General features: G+C 46.5%; 1 protein-coding gene across 3 annotated transcripts; it reads right to left on the minus strand.

The window, feature by feature from the left end:
* Window positions 1–1,020: 1,020 nt before the first annotated feature.
* MAZ (MYC associated zinc finger protein) lies at window positions 1,021–24,791 on the minus strand. Of its 3 annotated transcripts, none has more exons than XM_040356142.1 (6): window positions 24,723–24,791; window positions 21,998–22,099; window positions 12,897–13,660; window positions 11,573–11,636; window positions 9,000–9,171; window positions 1,021–1,710 (listed from the first exon to the last, which is right to left on the minus strand). In XM_040356142.1, the coding sequence occupies exons 1-6, from the start codon at window positions 24,753–24,755 to the stop codon at window positions 1,610–1,612; spliced, it is 1,236 nt and encodes a 411-aa protein (XP_040212076.1). In that variant the 5' UTR covers window positions 24,756–24,791; the 3' UTR covers window positions 1,021–1,609. The 3 variants fall into 3 exon arrangements, with proteins under 3 accessions (XP_040212076.1, XP_040212075.1, XP_040212077.1); XM_040356141.1 differs by lacking the exon at window positions 1,021–1,710 and adding an exon at window positions 4,443–4,639; XM_040356143.1 differs by lacking the exons at window positions 1,021–1,710; window positions 21,998–22,099 and adding an exon at window positions 4,443–4,639.
* Window positions 24,792–25,289: the final 498 nt, after the last annotated feature.

The following is a 25,289-nucleotide window of genomic DNA, read 5'->3' on the forward strand; positions in this document are numbered from 1 at the left end:
CAACAACACAGCATGGTTCTCATCCTCTTCTCTGCTGCCAATATTTCGGTTTTGCATTTTCAGCAGTCCCAAACTTTTTCAAAGAGCCCTAGGTTCCTCTCTGCTGCTCCAGTCTTCTGCTCCTCCAGCAAGGCTCCAGTTCCTCCAGATAAACCCACCAGATTCCTTCCTGCTCCTCCAAGCAAGGACCCTGGTTCCTCCCTGCGGCTCCAACAAGGCCCCCCGATTTCTCCCTGCTTCTCCAGCAAGGCCCCCCACCCCGATTCTTCCCTGCTCTTCCAGCAAGGTCCCCCCACCCCGATTCCTCCCTGCTACTCCAGCAAGGCCCCCCACCCCGATCCTTCCCTGCTCTTCCAGCAAGGCACCCCAGATTCATCCCTGCTCTTCCAGCAATGCTCCCTGCTCCTCCAGGAAAGCCTCCCAGATTCCCCCCAACTCCTCCAGCAAGGCCCCCCCATTTCTCTGGTAAAGCCCCCTTGTTCTCACTGTTCCTCTCCAGTACAGTTTCTCAATTTTTCTCGAATAAAGCCTCCCTTCGTTCCTCAATGTTCTTCCAGTAGAGCTTTCCTTGCTGTTCCTGCAGTTCAGCCCCAGGTTCCCCACTGGTCCTCTGGCACCGTCTCCTATTCCTTCAGTACACCCCACTTCCTCCTGCTCCTTGGATACAGTCACTGTTGCTAAAATACAACACCCTTTTACTCCCTGCTCTTCCAGGGAGGCCCCAATTCCTCCATGCTAGTCCAGTATAACCCCTTGTTCCTCCTGCAAGTCTCCTGTTGCTCAAGTACAGCCCTCCCCTCCTACCCATGCTTCCCACCCCATCCAAGTACAGCCCCCCTCCCACATTCCATTGGAGAGTGCTACTTCCCCCCCCCCTTTACAGCACCAATACTTTAATGGAACTTCCTTTCCTACCTCTACTTTCCCCAGGGGGTCTTCTGAAATTCTATACTCCCCCCAACTTTTAAACAGCCAGCCATTGAACTGGTAAAGAATAAAGATAAAAAAGTACTCTTCATCTAGTGTTATTAAAATTCATTAAAATGAAAATAGGTCTACACCATCCACAGGACGCTGCGTCTGTCCGACAACCTGGGTAAACTGCAGATAAAATGTCTCGTGAAGTCCACCTCTGCTAGTCAAGCTTGCGTGGCCAACTTTACCCTACTGCAGTGGCCCATCCCGTGTCATCCCTGTGTGCCAGCTCCACACCAGCCACTCTAACCAACAGCGGGACTGGAATGTTTCACGACGAGGGCCACATGCCGATTAAACACTGCACTCCTCTTCCCGCCACTCAGGGGGATGTAGTGTATAAAGTTCTGCCCAGTGGAGCTCGTGTCTAGTAGTGAATATAGGGCAATAGGGTATTGGTAATACCAAGCTGTCGGTATGGATGGTGTTCCTTTTTTGTTTTTTTGTTCTTCAGTGTCACCTTCATTAGTTCCTCCCTGAGGAGGTTGAAGGCGACGGAGGAGGTTACATGCACCCCCTCTTCATAATACATTATGTGCGCATTAGAGGAGCCATCACACCCCCCATCAGTCTGTACACAAACACATCAGAAGAGAGAGGCCGCAGCGTCTGTATCCCCCTCCAGAAGAGCCAGTCACCAGGGCTGCGACGGCAAGATGCCAGGGACAGTAGTGTTGGGCAGGACAGCGGTCACGGCGGCCGATGGGTCCGACATAGGGCAGACTTGGCAGGTTCCTGCAAGACAAGAGAAAAAAAAATGGTTGAGAACCGAGCAGATACACAAATGGGGTGGGGTTTAAAGGGTGGCTCCATGTATCAAAGAGGAATTAGTAGAGCAAAAAAGGAGGAGAGAGAGTGTAGCATTGACATTTAGACACTTTAGAGGGAATTCCTTATTTGAAATTCCCATGCCGAGAAACTTCTGGGACCTAAAACCAGGGAAAAAACTGCAATGCCAGTCCCAGAGATACTCAGACTGGGACATTGGAGCAACAGGTTAACGTCATTCATTCAAATACTATACTCTCTTCACCGACCCCAACTTGATGGGTAAAACAATTCGTGAAAAAAAACAACGTTTTTTTTTTTTAGTTTTGGAAAAAAGTATGTAATGGTTAAATTGGACCTCCAGCCTTCCTTTCAGTCTTTCCCAGTTGTAACGACTCCTCTCCTGGAAAGTGCTTACCGTGCGCTTCTCACAATGTGCATTAGAAGCTTCAGAAAGTCAAAAACAGCCCACTTTCCTGGCTGAAGGAGGTCCAGCACTACAGGGATCTCCAAACCACCGCCCTCCCGCTGTTATTGAACTACACGTCCCATGAGGCATTGTAAAAAACTGACATTCACAGACTTGACTAGGCAGGTTGGGAATTGTAGTTCCTGAACTGGAGGGCCATCGTTTTGAGACCCGTGCTCAACCTGCGGCCACCCATCTGTTACGGAACTACAAGTCCCATCATGCTTCAGCCTATGGCAGTCATGCTTGTAATTGTCAGCCTTGCACTGCCTCATGGGAGTTGTAGTTACGCAACAGCTGCAGAGCCACAGATTGAGCACCTGCCATCTATCCCTTTCCTCCCTGGCCTGCCCCTTTCATTCATTGGATTTCAGTTCTTTCAATCATGTCCGCTTAGCGAGACTGATAGCCACTAAAAGATGATTCGATGTGGTGGAGAGGCGGAATGCTCGATTCCCCCCCCCCCCCCCCATCAACACAGTTAGTGTTAAAGCGGGGGTTCACCCTTAGAGGGCACTTTTTAGCCTTAGATTCCTGCTCGTTTTGTCTAGGGGAATCGGCTATTTGTTTTTAAATATGAGCCGTACTTACCCGTTTACGAGATGCATCCTCTCCGTCGCTTCCAGGTATGGGCTGCGGGACTGGGCGTTCCTTCTTGATTGACAGTCTTCCGAGAGGCTTCCGACGGTCGCATCCATCGCGTCACGATTTTCCGAAAGAAGCCGAACGTCGGTGCGCAAGCGCAGTATAGAGCCGCACCGACGTTCGGCTTCTTTCGGCTACGAGTGACGCGATGGATGCGACCGTCGAAAGCCTCTCGGAAGACTGTCAATCAAGAAGGAACGCCCGCTCCCGAAGACCCATACCCGGAAGCGACGGAAGAAGATGCATCTCGAAAACGGTAAGTACTGCTCATATTTTAAAACACAAATAGCCGATTCCCCTAGACCGAACGAGCAGGAATCTAAGGGGGAAAAAAAGGGAATTTTTTTTTTTTTTTTAATAAATGGGTGAATCCCTCCGGCATTTCGGAAGGCTTTCCGTCCGGCAGAACACAAGGATTACTGCTAGCGGCTATTTACGCCGGAAGTATTCGTACATTAGTAAAAAGTCAGACAGGCTGGTGGTACCCAAGTCAAATCGACGGATCAACTTGGGTACAACCAGCCTTCCCATAGATCAGGGATCCTCAAACTAAGGCCCTCCAGCTGTTGTAGAACTGTACATCCCATGAGGCATTGTAAAAAATAAAAAAAAATAAAAAAAAACTCACATTCACAGACATGACCAGGCATGATGGGAATTGTAGTTTCTGAACAACTGGAGGGCCGTAGTTTGAAGACCCCTGCCATAGATGGTAAGCATCTCAGTCAGTCCTTTGTTTATTGGCCAAGATTCGATCCATCTATGGCAGGCTTTCGTTGTCACCGAAACAGGTGTCCCCCACCCTCTTCAACTCAAAAATATTGGGATCTCCCATCACATTCTGTACTCGAGACAACTGTCTCCAGGAACTAGAGAGGAGGGGGGGGGGGGGGATAAATCTCCCCCCACTTGGGACACAGAAAGCAATACAAACCTGACAGAGGATCTAACCCTTCCACATTCGATCCAAAACAAAAAAAAAAAGTAAACGTGTTGGCTTTGCATACATTTCAATATAAAGTCCCCTTTTAAAGCTGCACAACAACAACAACCATATTTAGCAAAAGCATAAAACTCGTGCAGAACAAAGACACGGGATGGAGACGAAGCAGACAGCTAGACGAGCGGCAGAAACAAAAAAGCACGGATTAACGAGATTCTATTATGACAGGCATGTCAAACCGGAGAGTGTGACGGTCTATGGTGCGGGAAATGCTTTCTTGATCAAGATTATTCTTTTAAACTGAGATCTAAAATACAGATATTTACTTTTTTTTTTTTTTTTTACAGAATTGGCAAATTTCCAAAAGTGACACAATTTTTTTAATATTTTTGGGCCATAATGTTCCACTGGGGAGTTCGACATGCCTATTACAGGACGAGCCCAGACACAGATCATGAATGACAAGACAGATGTGCCAAGAAACAGGAGAGGATTATGGGCCATACCCCAAGACCCAGCAATGCTCAGGACAGCTCCAGCTACCCACAATGCATACAGCCCCAAGGAAAGGGAAGAAGGAGAGGGGGAGGGGGAAGGGAAGAGGAAGGGGGGTATGGAAAGGTAACTACGCTCTTGCCTTAGCCGTGGTCACTGAAGTAAGGGCCCCTCAGCAAGGCCCATGGCCCCCGTCATGGCATGTGTGTGCATGTGGCCGCTCAGCTGAGCCAGAGTTTTGCAGTGTACGCTGCACAACTTGCAGAGGAAGCTGTCTGCCCGTGGGCACACCAGACCGTGGTGCTTCACCGAGTGGACCCGCAAGTAGGCGGCCGTGGCAAAACCTGCACGGGGAGGAGAAGCACACGCCGCTTTAACGCCGGGCCACAGGCATTGCTCTCTACTAAGAATCTGTCATCCAAACCACCCCCCCCCCCACAAAACCACCCACATCAGCTATCTCCTCTAAAATACAGTTAACATTAAAAGCTGAACTCCAGACACAAAAGTAATGCAGCTCAGTAATCATTAAGAAAATGTAATGGGTTTGTGTAAAATGTATTGTGACTTTGTATCAGCCTCTTGCAGCCCCAGTAAGGAGAAGAAAAAGAAAAAGGAGAAGAAGAGCAAAAGAAGAGAAGGAGAGCAAAAGAAGAGAAGGAGAGCAAAAGAAGAGCAAAAGAAGAGAAGGAGAGCAAAAGAAGAGCAAAAGAAGAGACGGAGAGCAAAAGAAGAGAAGGAGAGCAAAAGAAGAGCAAAAGAAGAGAAGGAGAGCAAAAGAAGAGCAAAAGAAGAGAAGGAGAGCAAAAGAGAAGAAGAGAAGGAGAGCAAAAGAAGAAAGAAAGAAAGAAAGAAAGAAAGAAAGAAAGAAAGAAAAAGGAGAAAAAGAGAAAGAAGAGAGAAAAAGAGAAAGAAAAGAGAGAAAGAAAGGAGAAAAAAAGAGAGAAAGAAAGGAGAAAAAGAGAGAAAGAAAGGAGAAAAAGAGAGAAAGAAAGGAGAAAAAGAGAGAAAGAAAGGAGAAAAAGAGAGAAAGAAAGGAGACTCATCAGTTCTCCTTTTACTGTCTTGTCACAGGCTGGGTGTAGGGGGAGGGACAAGACCTGTAAAAGTCATTTGCAGGTCTCCTGCCCTGCCAGACAGGGCTGCATAAATCTCAGGACTGGATGGACAGAAACACAATTCCCTTGGTAGGGTAGAAAGCTCTCATATTTATGTATTGCATAAGTTTCTGTAGCTGGAGTTCGGCTTTAAATTTTTTAATCAGGTATAGGTTGGTGCCATAGAACTGCATCGCCCGCTTTCTGATATCGATCGGAGACTCCGATGGTGAGATTTGCTGCCGGTGGTTCGGTTCTCTGCTCCCTATGATGTCACTCCCTCGCCACTGCACTCCCCGCTCAATTATTTACAATTGTGGAGAATCCATTAGGGGGGGGGGGTGACATCATCACTGGCAGAACTCCAGCACAGCTCTCTCGTCACAGGAATCTCCAGGAAACATCAGAAGCCAGCACATGACTACCATTGATCACAGATATCATCAGTTTAGGGTGGAGCTGCCCTTTAAACCCGCATGACCAACATTTTTACCCTTTCCCGAGATTCTTTGGGCTGTGCATGGCTTCACTGAAGGGTGGCAGGCTCACCACCCAGCCTCCATGTGTTCTCTGGTCTGCCCTGCCCACCTGTAATGGCTATAAATAAAAGGGGTCTCACTCGGACTGCTGAATTTCTTTTTTAAAATGTAATCATTGAGAATGCAGCAGAAGAAGGGAGACACCAACAGAGGTGCAACAGCCTGGAAAATCCTAGCGGGAAGAGCCGACAAGAGGGGACAGGCCATACAAAAGACTGGTAGTTCAGGGATGAGCAGAGAAACATAAAGACTCCGGAAAGAGACCGTTGTGTATTCCCAACAGAACTGCTCAGGTAAGCCCTGCACAGCCAAAGCTAAAAGGATTTATTTTTAATTACCTTACTGTGTTTAGAAAAGGATTTCTGTATTATTAGCTTAAAACATTTAAAGGAAATCTCAAGGCAAATGTTTTGCTGCACTGTGGAAATAAAGAGAGAGAGGAGAGGAGCTTTGGGTGAGCCAATCAGAATCTATTATACAGCACAGCGCTACCAGCGAGGGATGGACTGGCCATTGGGACCACAGGGAGTTTCCCGGTGGGCTGATGGCTCGGTGGGCTGGCTTCAGTGACAGCAGAACGCCGCCCCCCTCTGCTCCTCTGTCTCTCCCTCCCCGCAGCGCTCACCTCCTCTCCCTCCCCGCAGCGCTCACCTCCTCTCCCTCCCCGCAGCGCTCACCTCCTCTCCCTCCCCGCAGCGCTCACCTGGAGGGAACAAAGAGGCATTGGGAGGACCAGAGGAGCGGGGGGGGGGGGGGGGGTGACAGAGGAGCATGGGGGAGGGGACAGACAGCTGACTCAACAGCTATGGCCTGGGAGTTTCTCCCTTCTGCCTAATCTTGTCCCATAAGGGGGGGCACTGAACTGATTCTTTGCCCCGGGTGAAAAATGTCTAGCTTCCCCACTGGTACTGCCTATAAGAATACCAGTACCAGCCGTTCTACTCTAATAAAGTAGAACGGCTAGTGAAGGGGGAGAAGGGGCTTGGGTGGCGGTGCAGGAGTTGTCCGGCCGGCATGGGAGAGACCTGTCAAAGTGGGCCAGTCTGGATGAAGTCCAGGGCCAAATTTCTGTCCCAGTCCAGCCCTGCTACCAGCCTACATACAAACTGGAGGGAGGGGGGGAAGGGTGTATAAAAAAAAAAAAAAAAGGGGGGGGGGTAAAGCTTAGGAGAGGGGGAACTTTGCAGTAGGACCGTGGTGCAAGAGGCCCTTTTTTTGGACCCCTGCAGACACCAATCTGCATGTCCCAGGCCGCCTCCTGCATCAGGGCCGCAGTCCCTGGCCGCCTCCTGCATCAGGGCCGCAGTCCCTGGCCGCCTCCTGCATCAGGGCCGCAGTCCCTGGCCGCCTCCTGCATCAGGGCCGCAGTCCCTGGCCGCCTCCTGCATCAGGGCCGCAGTCCCTGGCCGCCTCCTGCATCAGGGCCGCAGTCCCTGGCCGCCTCCTGCATCAGGGCCGCAGTCTCTAATTATATCCTGCTGTGTGTCTGCTGTCTCCATCACTGAATTTTATGTGCAGCGCTTTGGTACTGTCAAGGGCCGCACTTGAGGCCCCCCTACTGCTGTAGGATGATGCACGTTTTGTTCAATGGGCGGGCAGGTATAAGGAGCAGCATTGCTACCATAGAGCATAATGGTGGCTACTAACAAGCTATGTACTGTGGCAAGAGTGTGGAAATCACATGAATGGCTGAACAGAGTTACACAAATTTTGCCCATGCATTTTTAAAGTGTGCATATGGCCATTTGCCTGGAGTTTACCTTTAAAGCCTCATGTCTCCTGGTCCTACAATAATCCCAATAGATATAAATCCCAACACTATGGAGTTTATCAACACAAATCCCATTTCTAATTAGTTGAATTTAAACTACAAGATAACTAAAGAGCACAGTATATCCCCAAACACAAAAGAAAAAATAATAATGATTTCTTAAAAACTCTATTCTTAGGCTTTTCAAATCAAACATATATAAATCGCACTATAGACAGTCTGTCAAACATTTTCACTGCCCTAACAGGAAAGGATATTAAAGTCAGTATGTTTCCTTAGCAGAGCTTATAAGTAAAGCCATGCATAGCTAAAAGAACAGGGACAATTTGTAAAGGCAGGAATGTTTCATCAAAATTTACCATTCTCAAGCTTGCTGGCCTGTGATTTACATACTGCCCCCTTAACTCCACCCCTGAGGAGCCTAGCTACCAAGTTCATCCCACAAGGTTTTGCAATTTGCTTAGTACTGTTAAACTCCACCCTTTAGAAGCATAGCTATACCTCATTTCACAGTTTCAAGTTCTTACTAACATGCTAAGCCTAGCCTAAAGAATACCATATTTTTTATATATATATATATATATATATATATATATATATATATATATATATATATATATATATATATATATATATATATATATATATATATATATATATATATATATATATATATATATATATATATATATCTTCCTGACAAAAGTCTTAAAACATTTTTTAAAAAGGAATTTAAAAAATAGATATTATTTCTGCATCAGCAGCTTTAGAATTCTACAAACCCGCCATTGGACAACCTTGGATTGAGGATCGCAATGTTTCTGGATTGGTGGTCCTCTGTCCCTTCAAATTTACAGATCTTCAAAGTCGAGGTCTTTCTGACCTTTGCTCACCACACTGAAGACAGCTGGTTGTTAAAAAAATGCCCACAAGAGATCAACATATAACCCTGGCCGTCTTCAGAAAGATGGCCGATGGGTGGAAACATGCCGTACAGTTGAAGATCTCGATTTGAGGGTATAGAGTCAAGTCAATAACTACACCTGTCCAGAACCCTTGAGATCTTGGAGTTTTCCTACTGCCCAAGCCTACGGACCATATGAACACTCCTAGGTGTACGAAGCCAATGGGCTTCCAAATAAAGACCACCCAACCCACTGAAGTAAGTTCTTCAAACTTGGCTGAGAAGAGCATCGCTGGACATTGGGATACACCCACTCAAGAGTTATAGGGAGTGTCCTGGTGTCATGCAGGGATGGCGATATGAAGGTACATAAACACTCCTCTGCAGTCTTACCTTTGTTGCAAAGCTCGCACACGTGGTTCGGACCCTGGCTGTGAACCTTCATGTGGTCCGTGATGTAAGCAGCGCTAAGGAGCTTCCCACAGACGTGGCAGGGGACCTTCTCCTCGTGTCGCACCATGTGCGCTCTCAGACGGTCCTTCGTGGCGAAGGCAGCTTCACAGGTCTGTCGAGAGTTACAGATATTTGCTTCAGAAGAGAAGTACTCCTGGAAAGCTTGTGGCGACAGTTGGCACAGAATCCCACCCCCAACAACTCACAGTAAACTCACAGTAAACGCCAGCTTAAAGTGTCCCTGCAAGTGGACTTTCACAGAATGCCTTTAGTCTTAGGAAGCTCACACATGCATGTGAAAGCCAGAAATGTCCTATCTCAGAAATGGCGAACCTTGGCACCCCGGATGTTTTGAAACTACATTTCCCAAGATGCTCATGCACTCTGCAGTGTAGTTGAGCATCATGGGAAACGTAGTTCCAAAACACCTGGGGTGCCAAGGTTCTCCATCACTGCTTTGTCTGACGAAAGTCCTCACATGCAGACCAGAGAGCTCCAGAACAGACTGACCTACAAGGCTGAGAAAGTCAACTCGTGCCCATGCTACGGACATTTTCATATTTATTACAAGCAAGCCCTTACTGACCTCTTTAGCTGCAAACACTGTAGAGCAGTTCATCCTCGAGTTAACATCAGAAACCACTGAAGCCATTCACTCAGCAGCTCAGTTCACCCAGCAGCTCAGTTCACCCCGCTCCCCACTCTCAGTCATAGCTCAGCAGCCTTCCAGCAGTCTCATATTTTATATAGACACAAAGCAGAAGCTCTGGGATAGGGAAGCAGGAGGAGTCGAACTATTGAGTGAATTACTTCATCCTCAAGTTCACAGCAGAAAGCACTGAAGTTATTCACTTAGTAGTTCAACTCATTCTGCGTCCCTATCCCAGAGCTCCTGTTTTGTCTCTATATCAGGGGTCTCAAACTGGCGGCCCTCCGGCTATTGCGAAACTACAAGTCCCATCATACCTCTGCCTGTGGGAGTCATGCTTGTAACCGTCAGCCTTGCAATGCCTCATGGGACTTGTAGTTTTGCAACAGCTGGAGGGCCTTCAGTTCGAGACCCCTGGTCTATCTTAAAAAAAAAAAAAAAAAAAAAAAAAAGAGAATGCGAAAGGCTGCCGAGCTACGGCTGGGAGTGGGGAGCAGGGTGAACTGAGCTGCCAAGCGAATGGCTTCAGTGCTTTCTGCTGTGAACTGGAGGATGAACTGCCCTGCAGTGTTGAATTCACAGCATCTGCTGTGAATTTTTGAGAATGAATTGGTCCACAATTCCTGCAGCTACACAGGACAGTTTTAAAGCTTAAAAGAGTTCCGCCTTGTTTTTTTTTTTTTTTAAAAGTCAGCAGCTACAAATACTGCAGCGGCTGACTTTTAGAAATAAGGACACTTACCTGTCCAGGGTGCCCGTGATGACGGCACCCGAAGCCGATCTGTCCCTCCGCTCTCGGGTGGAGGCACCGCCATCTTCGATAAGGGAATCAGGAAGTGAAAACTTGCGGCTTCACAGCCTGGTTCCCTACTGCGCATGCGCGACTCGAGACACACAGGTCACAGAAGACAGCGGGGGGAGGGGGTGGGCGCCGGACGTGGTGTAGATAGCCGTGGGTGGCTAGGCTATCTATGCCCGGAAGTGGGAGCAAGACACCTGTATTAGATAGGTATCTGCTCCCCCCTGAAAGGTGACAAAATGTGACACCAGAGGGGAGGGGGATTCTGAAAAGCGAAAGTTCCAGTTTTGGGTGCAACTCATAGTGGTAAGGTTACCGCTATGTAAATACTCGGACCTCCAAAGCCTGGCCACATGGTCGCTTTACAAAATTAACAATTTACAGGGTGTTACATCAGTATAGGATCCCCCCCCCCCCCCCATCAGATAGTGCCCGGGTTGGACGGGTTGGACTGCGCATGCGCAATTGGAGATCACGGAAAACTCAGAGACTGGACGTCTGTTCCGTCAGCGGTTCTTGGAGCATGCGCAGTTAACAGGGCGCTCGCTCCCGATGCTTATCCACGACGTTCGCTCTATCAGATGGGGGACCCATCTCAATAGAACAGCGCTGGCCACGCTCACAGCAATACAGCAAGGGGCTGATGGTTTTTAAAAAGGGGCAGGTGTAGCACGGCCAGCGCTGTTCTATCGAGATGTCCATCCTGTAAAATAAATAAATAAATCACTGCTCAATAATACACCCGCACCTTTTTAAAAACCATCCGCCACCTTGCTGAATTGCTGTGAGCGCGGCCAGCGCTGTCCCCCATCTGATAGAGCAAGCACCGTCGATAAGCAACGGGAGCGAGCGCTGTAAGTGCGCATGCTCCAACTACAGCTGGCGGAACAGATGTTCAGTCTCGGAGATTTCTGTGATCTCGTACTGCGCAGTCCAACCTGGACACTATCTGATAGGGGACCCAGAATGATAGGACACAGGGCTCTAGATCCCAATTCTCAAAAGTAGAGGAAAGAGAAAAAAAACTATAGTACATGCAAGATAAGAAGACCGTATAGAAAGTACCTGGCATTTAAATGGACGCTCTGAAGAATGAACTTGTCTGACGTGACTGTTCAGATGATCAGGACTGAAATTACAAAAGAAAAAAAAAGAAAAGAAAAATCACAATATATTTATCAGGCATATACAGTGGAGGGAATGTATTAAGTATGAAAAGGCTATACTACTATTACTCTGCTTCCAATTGTTACACTGTTGCTTTTTCATTTATTTTTTTTGAGAGAAAATATGTATGCTTGTTTCTCAATCACAAAATTCAACTACCTGCTCTCATTATCTGATATATTATATATTTTAGCATCCTTTTCTTTGCTGTAAAGAGCCAATCCAACCTCGTCTTACCTTTAGATATTTAAAACCTGAGCTCTGTGGTCTACTTATATTGCTACGAATGAAGAAGCTGCTAATAAAAAAAAAAATGCTAAATATTACAAAAATAGAGCGACAATTTTGAAAAAAAATGCAATATTTTTTTCCTTTTTGCTATAATAAATATCCCCAAAAATATATATAAAAAAAACTTTTTTTTCCTCAGTTTAGGCCGATACTTATTCTTCTACCTATTTTTGGTAAAATTAAAAAAATTAAAATCGGAATAAGTGCTTGTCGATTGGTTTGCGCAAAATGTATAGTGTTTCGTATATTTTTATTGCATTTTTATTAAAACATTTTTTTTTTTACTACTAATGGCGGCGATCAGCAATTTTTTTTGTGACCGCGACATTATGGCGGACACATCGGACAATTTGGACACATTTTTGGGACCATTGTCATTTTCACAGGAAAAAAAATGCTATAAAAATGCATTGTTTACTGTGAAAATGACAATTGCAGTCTGGGAGTTAACCACTAGGGGGCGCTGAAGGGGTCAAGTGTGACCTCATATGTGTTTCTAGGGGGGGCGGGTCTGGACGTGTGACATCATTGATCGTGTTTCCCTATATCAGGGAACACACGATCAATGACAGCGCCACAGTGAAGAATGGGGAAGCTGTGTTTACACACAGCTCTCCTCGTTCTTCAGCTCCGGGGACCGATCGCGGGACTCCAGCGGCGATCAGGTCTGCGGGTCCCGCAGCCACGGAGCTTCGGACCGGGTCGCGGGCGAGCGCCCATGACTGGGCACTTAAAGAGGACGTACAGGTACGTGCTTGTGCCCGGCCGTGCCATTCTGCCGACGTATATGTGCAGGAGGCGGTCCTTAAGTGGTAATAATGCTTTTAAGTTCCTCTCCTTGCGATAACTATGCAAACTCAGTACTGTGCTTCTGCGACAGTCACTGCAGGCGATCAGCTGATCTCACAGCCCCATCATGTGTCGTCCTTACCGTGAGAATCCTTTTCCACAGTGGCTGCAGATGTAGGGCTTGTGCACCGTGCCGTCGTGGGAACGCACGTGATACGTCATCCGGTCCTTGCGCTTGAAGCGCTGCTGACACACGTGGCAGGAGTAGGGCTTCTCGTCAGAGTGCGACAACTTGTGGCGGTTCAGGTGGTAGACATCTCTGAAGGCTTTGCCGCACATCTCGCAGGCGTGGTTCTTGCGCACCTTCTTGGCCGTTGGGGCGGGCCCGGGCACCGAAAGGGGGAGGCTGGAAGGAGAGGTGGGCACCTCCAGGGTTTCTGTACCACTTCCGAGCGCGCCGGCAACACTGAGCAAACTGAGCGGCACCATCGTGGGCATTTTAACGGTGGCTGGCTGTGCCCGGGCAGGTTTGGTGCCCGTGTGAATCGCTTCATGCCTTCTGAGGTTGTAGCCATTTTTGAACTCTTTCGAGCACAAGGAGCAGATGTAGGGGCCTCGACTCTTGGACTTCTTGGGCAGCTCCATGATGGGGTGCAGGGGAAGGGCGGTGGTGGTGGCGACGGGGCATTCTTCTGACTTGATGTGCGTCAGTGTCATTTGCTGGGAAAGGGACAGACCTGGCACCACCTGCTTGAGGGCTGCCGTGTCCACTGTAGAAGGGTGCTGGGATGCCATGGCATGCACCATTGCCTGGGAAGAGAGGGATCCATCCTGCTGTGCAGATACTGTAGCCAACACCGGCAAAAGTTCAACCTGTAGAGGTTCGGCAGGGGGTGGCGGAGGGGTCTGCAAGAGAAAAAACAAAAACAAAAACAAAAAAAAACAAAGAAAAAAAAAAAAAAACCTTAGAAGGACGGTCAGAGATTCTTTACAGGTGTCTTCTTACCTGAATTAGCCAAGGGTAGAGAGGTTTAAAAGCTGTGGGACTAGCCCTGTATGATGGTGCAGATAGGAAATCTAAGCTACTGTGGGTGCAGGGACTGATATGAATTATCCAATGCTATCCGTGATGTGCTGGTGATACACAGAATGCCTAAAGCCCACTTAGATTGACCAGTTGCCCCAGAAATACTATACAGCCAGATGAAGGCCTAGTCTTGTTTCAGCTGGTGAGGAAGGTACACTACAAAAACCCTTTATGGATTGCATAAGGGGCTTACCATATTAAAGAGGTTGTAAAGGTTCATTTATTATCCAAATAGGTTCCTTTAAGCTTGTGCGTTGTTGTTTCACTTACCTTTTCTTTCCATTTCACTTCTAAATGTTTTTTTCCCCCCCTTTGTCTGAATTTGTCACTTTCTGTTCCTCCTCAGTAAGCTTGGCCCCCCATCATCCGAGCCGATCTGGCTGAGGGCTAGTCAGTGTGCTCGCCCCCTCCCTTGGGACTACATCAGTGCGGGGAGACGCTGTGAGCGTTCACAGCGTCTCCCCACAGGGATATAGTCCCAAGGGACTAGGGAGGGGGCGAGCACGCTGGCTAACCCCCAGCCAGAAGGGCTCAGATGATGGGGGCCAAGCTTACTGAGGAGGAACAGAAAGTGACAAATTCAGACAAAGGAAAAGAAAAACATTTAGGCTTCATATCCATGGATGTTTTTACAGCCACTTTTCTGAGCGTTTTTTGCAGCTTAAAAACGGCTCTCCATGTTGGTCTATGGCCTCATGCCCACCATGATGTTTTTGAGCTGTTTTTAAGCTGCAAAAAAAAAAAAAAAAAAAAAAACAGGACCAGTGCGTTCTGAAGCTCCAGTGTTAGGCCCCTTGCACACTGGGGCGTTTTTCATGCGGTACAGCGCTAAAAATAGCGCTGCTATACCGCAGGAAAAATCATGCCCTGTAGTGTTCAATGTGAAAGCCCGAAGGCTTTCACATTGAAGCGGTGCGCTAGCAGGAGCGCACCAAAAGTCCTGCTAGCCGCATCTTTACCGCGGTATAGGAGCGGTGTGTTCACCGCTCCTATACCGCGCCTTCCCATTGAAATCAATGGGAAAGCGAGGTAATACCGCGGTATTAACCCTTTTCTCTAGCGGGGGTTAAAACCTCACCGCTAGCGAACCCGAATATTGCGGTAAACACAACGGTATAGCCGCGCTACAAATAGCGCGGCTATACCATCACCGCGGCTCCACGCTGCAATGTGAAAGCAGCCATAGAGCTGTAAAAACGCCAGACGTTAAAAAACGCTCAATAATGCGCAAAAACGCTACCGCTTCGAAATAAAAAAAAACAAATAAAAAAACATGGACAGGCGTTTTTAAGCTGTAAAAAAGGCTAAAAAAGTGGCTGTAAAAACATCCATGGAAATAAAGCCTTAGAAGGGAAATCGAAGGAAAAAAAATGGTAGGTGGACCAACAATGCACTGGCTTAAAGGGGTTGTAAACGTAATTTTTGTCCCCTTTTGATGAGAATTTTGCCGATTAGTTTATCAGACGATCGCTTTTGAAAGGGGTATTTTTCATACTGTTTTATGATTGTGCGAACAGACCTCAACTACAGCTTGTTCAATTAAAAAGGGGTTGTAAAAGGTACAATTTTTTTCCCTAAATAGCTTCCTTTACCTTAGTGCCGTCCTCCTTCACTTACCTCATCCTTCCATTTTGTTTTTAAATGTCCTTATTTCTTCTGAGAAATCCTCACTTCCTGCTCTTCTGTCTAACTCCACACAGTAATGCGAGGCTTTCTCCCTGGTGTGGAGTGTCGTGTAGTCCAAGGGAGGGGGCGAGCACGACACTCCACACCAGGGAGAAAGCCTCCATTCACACCTAGGCGTTTTAACGCCTGAAGTGCGACGCTACAATACGCCGGAGGGTCGAAATTACATTATTCTCTATGGAGACTGTTCACATCTCAACGCCGAACGCTGAAACGACGAACGCCTGAAGCTCAAACAAGTCCCGGACCCTTTTTTGTCACGCGTATCGGGCAGTTTGGGCGTATTTGAGCATTTCCCATAGAAAGTAATGGAAACGCTCGATTTAAGCGACAACGAGCGTTTGCTACGGGCGCAACAAGTGATGAAAAGATGATAATTTTTCCTATTGGCTAAAATAAAAAACGTTGAAGTACAAAAACGTCGGACAACGCTGTATGCAAACGCGCAAATAAGCATGAATACGCGCAGGTGTGAATGCAGCCTTACTGTGTGGAGTTACAGACAGAAGAACAGGAAGTGAGGATTTCTCAGAAGAAATAAAGGATATTTAAAAGCAAAATGGAAGGATGAGGTAAGTGAAGGAGGACTGCACTAAGGTAAAGGAAGCTATTTAGGAAAAAAAAATAATTGTACCTTTACAACCCTTTTAAAAAAGGAACATATTTAGAAAATAAAAAACGAACCTTTACAACCCCCTTTAATACAATTTGGAAATGTGTACAGATAATAGTCAAAAACAAAGCTAGGACTCCCAGTATACAGCCATTTCAAGCTGAGGAAAGTCAACAGGAAGTTCCTTGTGCACAAGAAAATATCTTCCCCACCTAAGTTATTCCACATTAATACAGGCCTACCTTGACAAAACCTGTGCATAGAAAGCTGGATTCACACCTAAGACAGATGCGGCTCACAGCAGGGGTCCGGTGCGTCCCCGTTTTCCGTTTCAGGGATGAATCAGGCAAAAAAAAAAAAAAAAAAAACGAACACACATTGCCTGAATTCGGACCTGAAACTAAAAAAAACAAAAGACACACAGGACCTGTGCAATTCACTCAGCAGCCGCCCTGGAGATGTGTGAACCGGCTCCATTGAGAGCCAGTCACATCCTCCTGTCATGCGAATTGGATGCGGGAGGGAATCCACATCCAATTGGCACTAGCGTGAACCCTGCCCAAGCCAAAATGTTTAGGTTGGCATTGTCAATAGTTGAAGATACAGGGACTTTAAAATCTTGAAAAGCAATGCTGGGAATTAGGTCTTCAATGTTGTAAAACCAGTCAAAACAACTGAATTCGCCCAACCAGTCCAGGCAGAAGATCAGGACTGTTTGAACTTATTCACTCATTTGCAGAAAGAAAAAGTTGTGTTTTACAGCCAATTAGAAAAAAAAAAAAGTATGAATGCAAAATAAAATGTTTACTGATAATTAATATTGTACAATTTCCTAACTGAAATCTCCAGACTAATGCCTCGTACACACGTTTCCGATTATCGTACAACGTATCGTATTCGATATTTAGTTTTATACAGCTAAAATGCGAACAGTGCAAAACGCGCTCTACGAAAAGTGCGATTTTTGGCGTATGATTCTGGAAAAACCTTCTGGTGTGCGCAGCTATGTATCTGAAATGATGTCAAATGCGTGTGACCCGTTTCCTTCTGGTTTTATTTTTGTGATCACGCGCGGTGTTTGTCCATTGATTTTTAGCGGACGCATACTGTACTGATTGTCACCCGGGCAAAGTCTTTTCGCGTTTGTGCCTTCGGATTTTATTGGACGGACTGTCGCGATCTGCTGTTGAAAGCTGTGTACCAACGATCAGATTATCGAATGATCTACCGTATTTTCCGGCGTATAAGACGATCTTTTGCATGTAAAATAATGCCCCAAAAGTCGGAGGGTCGTCTTATACGCCGGGTACCTGTGGTCAGACGGCAGCCATCCATGATTCAAAAGCCGCGCCTCCTCCTCCAGGCTGTTCCGTGATAGGCGGAACACTAGTTTTCCCAGCAGAGCCTCTGTTCAGTGTTTCCGCCTATCACGGATGTCCTCTCGTCCGAGGGTGAGGATGAGAAGGCATCCGTGATAGGCGGAACACTGAACAGAGGCTCTGCTGGGAAAACGAGTGTTCCGCCTATCACAGAACAGCCTGGCGAACACTAGTTTTCCCAGCAGAGCCTCTGTTCAGTGTTCCGCCTATCACGGATGCCTTCTCATCCTCACCCTCGGACGAGAGGACATCAGTGATAGGCGGAACACTGAACAGAGGCTCTGCTGGGAAAACGAGTGTTCCGCCTATCACGGAACAGCCTGAGGAGGAGGCGTGGCTTTTGAATCATGGATGGCCGCCATCTGACATACTGTGGATACAGGAGAAGGTAGGGAGATCATCGAGGCAGGGAATGGAATGGCACAGTGAGGCATGTTTCTAATGGCACAGTGAGGCATGTTCCTAATGGCACAGTGAGGCAGGCAATGGCACCGTGAGGCATGTGATGTAATGGCACCGTGAGGCATGTAATGTAATGGCACAGTGAGGCATGTAATGTAATGGCACAGTGAGGCATGTAATGTAATGGCACAGTGAGGCATGTAATGTAATGGCACAGTGAGGCATGTAATGTAATGGCACAGTGAGGCATGTAATGTAATGGCACAGTGAGGCATGTAATGTAATGGCACAGTGGGGCATGTAATGGCACAGTGGGGCATGTAATGGCACAGTGGGGCATGTAATGGCACAGTGGGGCATGTAATGGCACAGTGGGGCATGTAATGTAATGGCACAGTGAGATCTGAAAAAAAGCCTGTTTATGTCAGCGGTTGTTCCTGTCAGTGGTTGTTCCGGCTACCCCTCAGCTTCCAGACAGACTAGTAGGAAGGGGGTAGTCTTGTACGGCAAGGATATCCCAAAACCAACATTATAGCTGGAAAATTAGGGGGTCGTCTTATACGCCAGCAAATACGGTATCCGAAAGCGATTTTTATCATCTGATAAATGGAAATCGTGTGTACGAGGCATAAGCCACACTTTTTGGAGCAACTTATTTTTAAATTTTTTGCAAAACGTTCAAACTGTTACAATAAGTTTCTCCAAAGTAACCAGCATGGCCTAGTTCAAAAGATTAATTTTAAAACACATTCTACAAAATGAATATATAACTATTACACATGTTATCGTATTGCAAAATTTTAATATCCAATTTTTAAAAATAAAGTGTTTTTTGGATTTAAAGTGGAAGTAAAACCGCCTTTCATTTTCAGACAAGGAAGCTGCCATCTTGGCCTCTGTTAACTTTAACTGCCATGATGCTGCACATGTGATCAGTTAGGACACCAGCCATTGGATGGTTTGACAGTTTGGTTGAGAGCACAGCCAATGGGACAGCTGCATTCACGTGCCAAGAATGTAACAGATTTTTTTTTGAACTGTTAAAAATCGATGAGTTTACTTCCACTTTAAGTTTATATGTTTGGAGAGGATTCCCCCGATATATTGACCGTGGTGCAAAATGTGTTCAATATTGTCATTACCCTTTTTCTTTGATTTAGACCTCGTTCACACTGATGGCGGGTTTAAAAAAAAAAAAAGCTGCACGCGCTCGATTCCTTACCTGCGTTTTATCTCTAGGGCGATTTGAAAGACATCTGTGCAGGTCCATGCACAGATGTCGATTGAAATCGCCCCCCTCGTCACCAAAAGTACTGCTTTTGGGAACTTTGCTGCGCCGCAAAGTCGTCGTCGCACCAATTCGGAAGGCGCCATAGGCTCAGATTTTACATTTCAGTGCAGTGTAAATGGGGGCTTAAATAATTATTCTGCAAAATTTGCAGGTCTTCCAATAAGGGCACTTTCACACAGGGGCGTTGGGGGTAAATCGGTGCTCTACCGTCGGTTTAGCTGCGCTTTTCGGCCGCTAGCGCGGCACTTTTCACCCCCGTTAGAGGCCGAAGGATTAGAAGTACCCGCAAAGCGCCAACTCCCACAGCGCTTCGGTGGCGCTGCCCATTGATTTCGATAGGCAGGGGCACTTTAGGAGCAGTGTATACGCCACTCCTAAACCGCTGCAAAGATGCTGCTTGCAGGACCATTTGTAACCTCCCACAAGCGCACCACTCCAGTGTGAAAGCCAGAGGGCTTTCACACTGGAGTGACAGGAGAGGCGCTTTACTGGTGCTGAAGTCTAAAAGCAACTTTTTCTTTTTTTACAAAATGGTTATAAAAAAAAAAAAAGATAAGATAGCAAAAATATATTCATATTGTATTCGATATCTTCTAACTTAAAGTGGAGTTCCAGGCTTTTTATGTTTATTAAAAGTCAGCAGCTACCAAAAAAAAAAAAAAAAAAAAGTGTAGCTGCTGACTTTTAATAAACAGACACTTACCTGTTCCACGGTCCAGCGATGCGGCCGCACGGAGCGTCGCTCCTCTCCCCCTCTTCTCCGCCAGCACCTCCATTATCACTCTGGGCACCCGGCCGTGACAGCTTTTGGCCGGGCACGCACTGCGCATGCACGAGTCACGCTGCGCTCCCGAAGTGGACAGGCGGTCTTCTGGGACCTTTTACGTGTCCCAGGAGATCACCTAGAGGGGGGGCACCTAGGTGGAGAGAAGTCGCCGTCTAGGCAGCCCGTAGGCAGAAGTGAGACAGGAAGTCCTACTCCTAACGAAGACCCCACTTCCCCCCTAAAAAGATTACATGGCATGTAAGGGGGCGAGGAGTGCTTAAAGCGGAGGTTCCACTTTTGGGTGGAACGCTGCTTTAATTTCTGGACCAGGCCACACTTTGGTTATCTTAAAGCAGGGGTTTACCCAAAAAAAATAAAAATGTTAACATTGTCATTCTGACAACTCGCCTGAATCTAATCGGCTGTTTTTTTTTTTATCCCCGTACATACCGTATTTTCACCGCCGCTTCCGGGTATGTCTTCTGCGGGACTGGGCGTTCCTAATTGATTGACAGGCTTCTGACCGCCGCATACAGCGCGTCACGAGTTGCCGAAAGAAGCCGAACGTCGGTGCGCAGGCGCCGTATAGAGCTGACTCGCAGTCCGGCTTTTTTCGACAACTCGTGACGCGCTGTATGCGACGGTCGGAAGCCTGTCAATCAATTAGGAACGCCCAGTCCCGCAGAAGATATACCCCGGAAGTGGCGGTGAAAATACGGTATGTACGGGGATAAAATAAAAAATAAAAAACAGCCGATTGTCATGTCTGACAACTCGGCTGGATCTAATGTTAAAGTTTTTTTTTGGGTGAACCCCCGCTTTAAAGAACATAGGTGTGCGCAGTCTATTGCATTATGGTGTGCACCCCAAAGCTCAAACACACACACTACTGATCACTCACGATGTTCATTCAGAAAGAGAAGGGGATGGCCAATTACATATTTACCGGCCCCTTCCTCCACTCATCCTAAAACATCCTTGCAGCTACAGCTGGCAGGAGAGGAGGGAAGCCGGTAGCACTGCAGGGGAAGAAGGGAGTTAGGGAAGTAGGGGGGATCTGTGATGTAAAGGGTGATTAGAGTGTGCCTGGGCACACCTGGCACATCCTGTGCGCACGCCTACGTTAAATAAACTTATTGCAACAGTTGAGCAATTTGTAGAGTATAAAAAATGTTCATAAATACAAAAAAAAATAAAAATAGGATTTTTGTACTCGCCATAAAATCCATTTCTCTTCCGTTCATAGACGGACACAGCATCCTTTGACAGTAGGGTTATATCTGCTTCCTAAAGGGAAGGGGATATAACCCTACTGTCAAAGGATGCTGTGTCTGTCTATGAACGGAAGAGACAAAGTTGAATACATTTTGTGTAATAACACTGCACCAGGGCCCAAATAGAAGGGGGAATGTTTTACACCCTCTTCAAACTTATGGAGAGAGAGTCATGTAAAAAAAAGCTAAGAATAAAAAAATTAACAAAAATATAACTTGCATGAAATAGAAATGTATCAGTCGTATATCCGCATGGCACAATCTGCGCTTGATATATTTATCTCTAGACTGGGCCACGCTGTGGTTGTCTTGGAGCAACTTTTTGCAACAGTTAAAAATGTTGCCGAACGAAATAAAAAGTTTCAAGATCAAAAGAAAAGGGTTAAATAGCGACAATATTGAACGCATTTTGCGCACGGTCGCTGAACTAAGGTCCAAATCGCGACAAATATTGAACGCATTTTGCGCACGATCGCTGTACTGGGGTCCAAATCAGGAGCGGGTACAGACTTACACCCTCTCCAAAACTTTATTGCGAAAAAAGATTTTGTTTCATAATCAATCAAAAAAGGGTAAACAACAACAAAACTAAACACATTTTGCCCATGTTCACTTTACTGGACCCAAAAGGGGGCACAGACTTAAGCCCTCTCCAAAACGTATGATTAAAAAAAAAAAAAAAAGTCACAAATGATTATAAAAATAAAAAAAACTTTGTATGAAAATTTAGATTGGAAGCTCTAACCAGCAAGGCCCTCTGATTCCTCCTGTATGGAATTGTATTGTAGTTGTACTGTCTGCCCTCATGTTGTAAGGCGTTGCAAAAATTGTTGGGGCTATATAAATCCTGAATAAGAAGAATTAAAAATTAAAATAAAATACAAAAAAATAAATAAAAAAAATAAAAACATAGTAATCACCAGATTAGGCCACACTGTGGTTATTTTGGAGAAACGTATTGCAACAGTTTAACATTTTTGCAGAACATAAAAAAAAGTGTTTCATAATCACAAAAAAATAATAAAAAAAAAAAAAAAAAAAAAAAAAAGGAAGGTGAAACCAAAAAAAAAAAAAAATTTTGCGCACGATTGGTGCACAGAAGCCCAAATCAAAGAGGGGGGGCGCACCGCTTTACGCCCCTCTTCAAAAACGTATTGCAACAGTTTAACATTTTTGCAGAACATAAAAAAAAGTGTTTCATAATCACAAAAAAACAAAGAAAAAGGTGAAACCAACAAAAAAAACATTTTGCGCACGATTGGTGCACAGAAGCCCAAATCAAAGAGGGGGGGCGCACCGCTTTACGCCCCTCTTCAAAAACGTATTGCAACAGTTTAACATTTTTGCAGAATATAAAAAAAAAGTGTTTCATAATCACAAAAATAAAAAAAAGGTAAAATTAACAAAAAAATATAAAAAAATTGTGCACGATCGGTGCACAGAAGCCCAAATCAGGGGGGGGGGGCACCCTTTGCGCCCCTCTTCAAAAATGTATTGCAACAGTTTAACATTTTTGTTGAACATTAAAAAAAGTGTTTCATAATCACAATTTAAAAAAAAAAAAAAAAAAAAGGTAAAATAAACAAAAAGAAACATTTTGCGCATGATCGGTGCACAGAAGCCCAAATCAAAGGAGGGGCACCGCTTTACGCCCCTCTTCAAAAACGTATTGCAACAGTTTAACATTTTTGCAGAACATTAAAAAAAAGTGTTTCATAATCACAAAAATAAAAAAAAGGTAAAATAAACAAAAAGAAACATTTTGCGCACGATCGGCGCACAGAAGCCCAAATCAAAGGGGGGGGGGGGCACCGCTTTACGCCCCTCTTCAAAAACGTATTGCAAAAAAATAATACGTGATATAATCAAATAAAAATACAAAAACTAATTTTGCGCACACTCGTCGTACCGAATCCCAAAAAGGTGCCGCGGCTTTACCCCCTTTTTAACAACACGCCGTAACACTTTATGCCGACCGGCTCCCACCTCCGAGCCGAGCTGGCGCACAGGTGGGCAAAAGGTGGCGCCGCTTTAACCCCTTTTTGACAACACGCCGTAACACTTTATACCGACCGGCTCCCACCTCCGAGCCGAGCACAGGTGGGCAAAAGGTGGCGCGGCTTTACCCCCTTTCGACGACACGCTGTAACACTTTATACCGAACGGCTCCCACCTCCGAGCCGAGCTGGCGCACAGGTGGGCAGAAGGTGGCGCGTACAGGTGGGCAAAAGGTGGCGCGGCTTTACCCTCTTTTAACGACACGCCGTAACACTATATACCGACCGGCTCCCACCTCCGAGCCGAGCTGCCGTACAGGTGGGGCAAAAGGTGGCGCGGCTTTACCCCCTTTTGACGACACGCCGTAACACTTTATACCGACCGGCTCCCACCTCCGAGCTGAGCTGGTGCACCGGTGGGCAAAAGGTGGCGCGTACAGGTGGGCAAAAGGCGGCGCGGCTTTACCCTCTTTTAACGACACACCGTAACACTTTATACCGACCGGCTCCCACTGCCGAGCCGGCGTACAGGTGGGCAAAAGGTGGCGCGGCTTTATCCCCTTTTTAACGACACACCGTAACACTTTACACCGACCGGCTCCCACCTCCGAGCCGGCGTACAGGTGGACAAAAGGTGGCGCGGCTTTATCCCCTTTTTAACGTCACGCCGTAACACTTTATACCGACCGGCTCCCACCTCCGAGCCGAGCTGGCGTACAGGTGGGCCCTTCACCTGTCACCCTGCCGAACGCAAAAAAATAAAAAATAAACGCATCGGACGCCGTGAAGGCATCAAAAAACTATACGGATGTAAAAAAAAATTAAATAAAAAGCCCCCCTTCCCCCCCCCTAACACAGTGGTGGTCTTAAAGCGTTTCAGGTGTATTCTCGGCCTGTGACCGGAAATTTTAAAGCTGCAATCCCCCCTTCCCCCGTCTCCAGCCCCCGGTAGCTCTACGGTTACAAGTCTACACCGTCTGGCCCCGAATTAAGGAGACGGGCCGCCGTTTTTGCAGACAAAGAGCTGCACACACACGGAGGAGCCATGACGGCCATGCAAGGAATCCTATTAGTGCATAAAGCCGATTTTTTATCCCCCCCCCTCCCGTTAAAGCGCGGACACCCGGTTTGCCCTATGCAAGGGGAATATTATCCTCGCGGCGCCTCTCTATTTCTATGAAAGGGAAGAAGAGGGAGAGGGGGAAGAAAAAAAAAAAAGATGGGAGGGAGGGGTGGTGATTTAAACACCCAACACCATCTCCTCTCCTCTCCCTCCCTCCCTGCAAAGAGAGAAAAATACTCACAGACACAAGAAGATGCTAATTTTCAGGGCTCCGCTTTTTCATGGGGTGCCCCCCTCCCCCAAAAAAGAGTCACCGGCAGGAGAAGGTAAAGCATGCAATACAAAAAAATACAAAAAACACAACAGCAAAGCACCGTTCCCAAAGCCACCCAACAAAAGACATCCATTACCTGGAATATAAAGCTGGTCCAGTTTGCATCCATGGCGAAGAGGGGGGGATGGTGGTGGGGGGGTGGGTAGTGTTGTTGTTTTTTTTAAAAAAACTATTATTTTTTAGAGGGGGTTTGATATAAAATATATAAATATTTTTTTTTTTTGTCCCGGTGATCTCCCCCCCTCTCTGGAACTGAGCACTCTCCCCCTCCCTCCCTCGCCTTGCTCTGCTTTGGATGGGGCTCTCTCTCTCTCTCTCACTTGCAGATCACTGCCCCCTAAAGGCTAGTTTTTTTTTTTTTTTTTTCAGAGCTTGATTTAAAAAAAAAAAAAAAAATCCCATAAAAAACACACACACACAGGATTGAATAAAAGGGAGATCAGAGCTGCAATGACATCACTGGCACCCCTCCCCTCTCTCTGGGTGCCCCCCCCCTCCTTGTACACAGCAGACTGGGAAACAACTGCAAGCCTGCCTGATCCCTCTCTTCCCCCCTCCCCCCTCTGATTATTTCTGCATTATTTACTGGCCCAAAAAAAAAATGGCAGCTGCTTTGACCTTTCACCCTCCTCCCACCCCCCCC

The sequence above is a fragment of the Rana temporaria genome, chromosome 6, assembly GCF_905171775.1.
Source record: "Rana temporaria chromosome 6, aRanTem1.1, whole genome shotgun sequence".
Lineage (NCBI taxonomy): Eukaryota > Metazoa > Chordata > Amphibia > Anura > Ranidae > Rana > Rana temporaria.

What these genes read in the sequence shown, in the direction of transcription:
- MAZ (XM_040356141.1), bottom strand. Translation starts at nt 24,755, where the DNA reads ATGGATGCAAACTGGACCAGCTTTATATTCCAG. An exon ending in GGACCAGCTTTATATTCCAG is followed by an intron (nt 22,100 to 24,722) that starts GTAATGGATGTC and finishes CTTCTTATTCAG; the next exon opens with GATTTATATAGCCCCAACAA. An exon ending in GTGCGAGCTTTGCAACAAAG is followed by an intron (nt 4,640 to 8,999) that starts GTAAGACTGCAG and finishes CTCCCCGTGCAG; the next exon opens with GTTTTGCCACGGCCGCCTAC.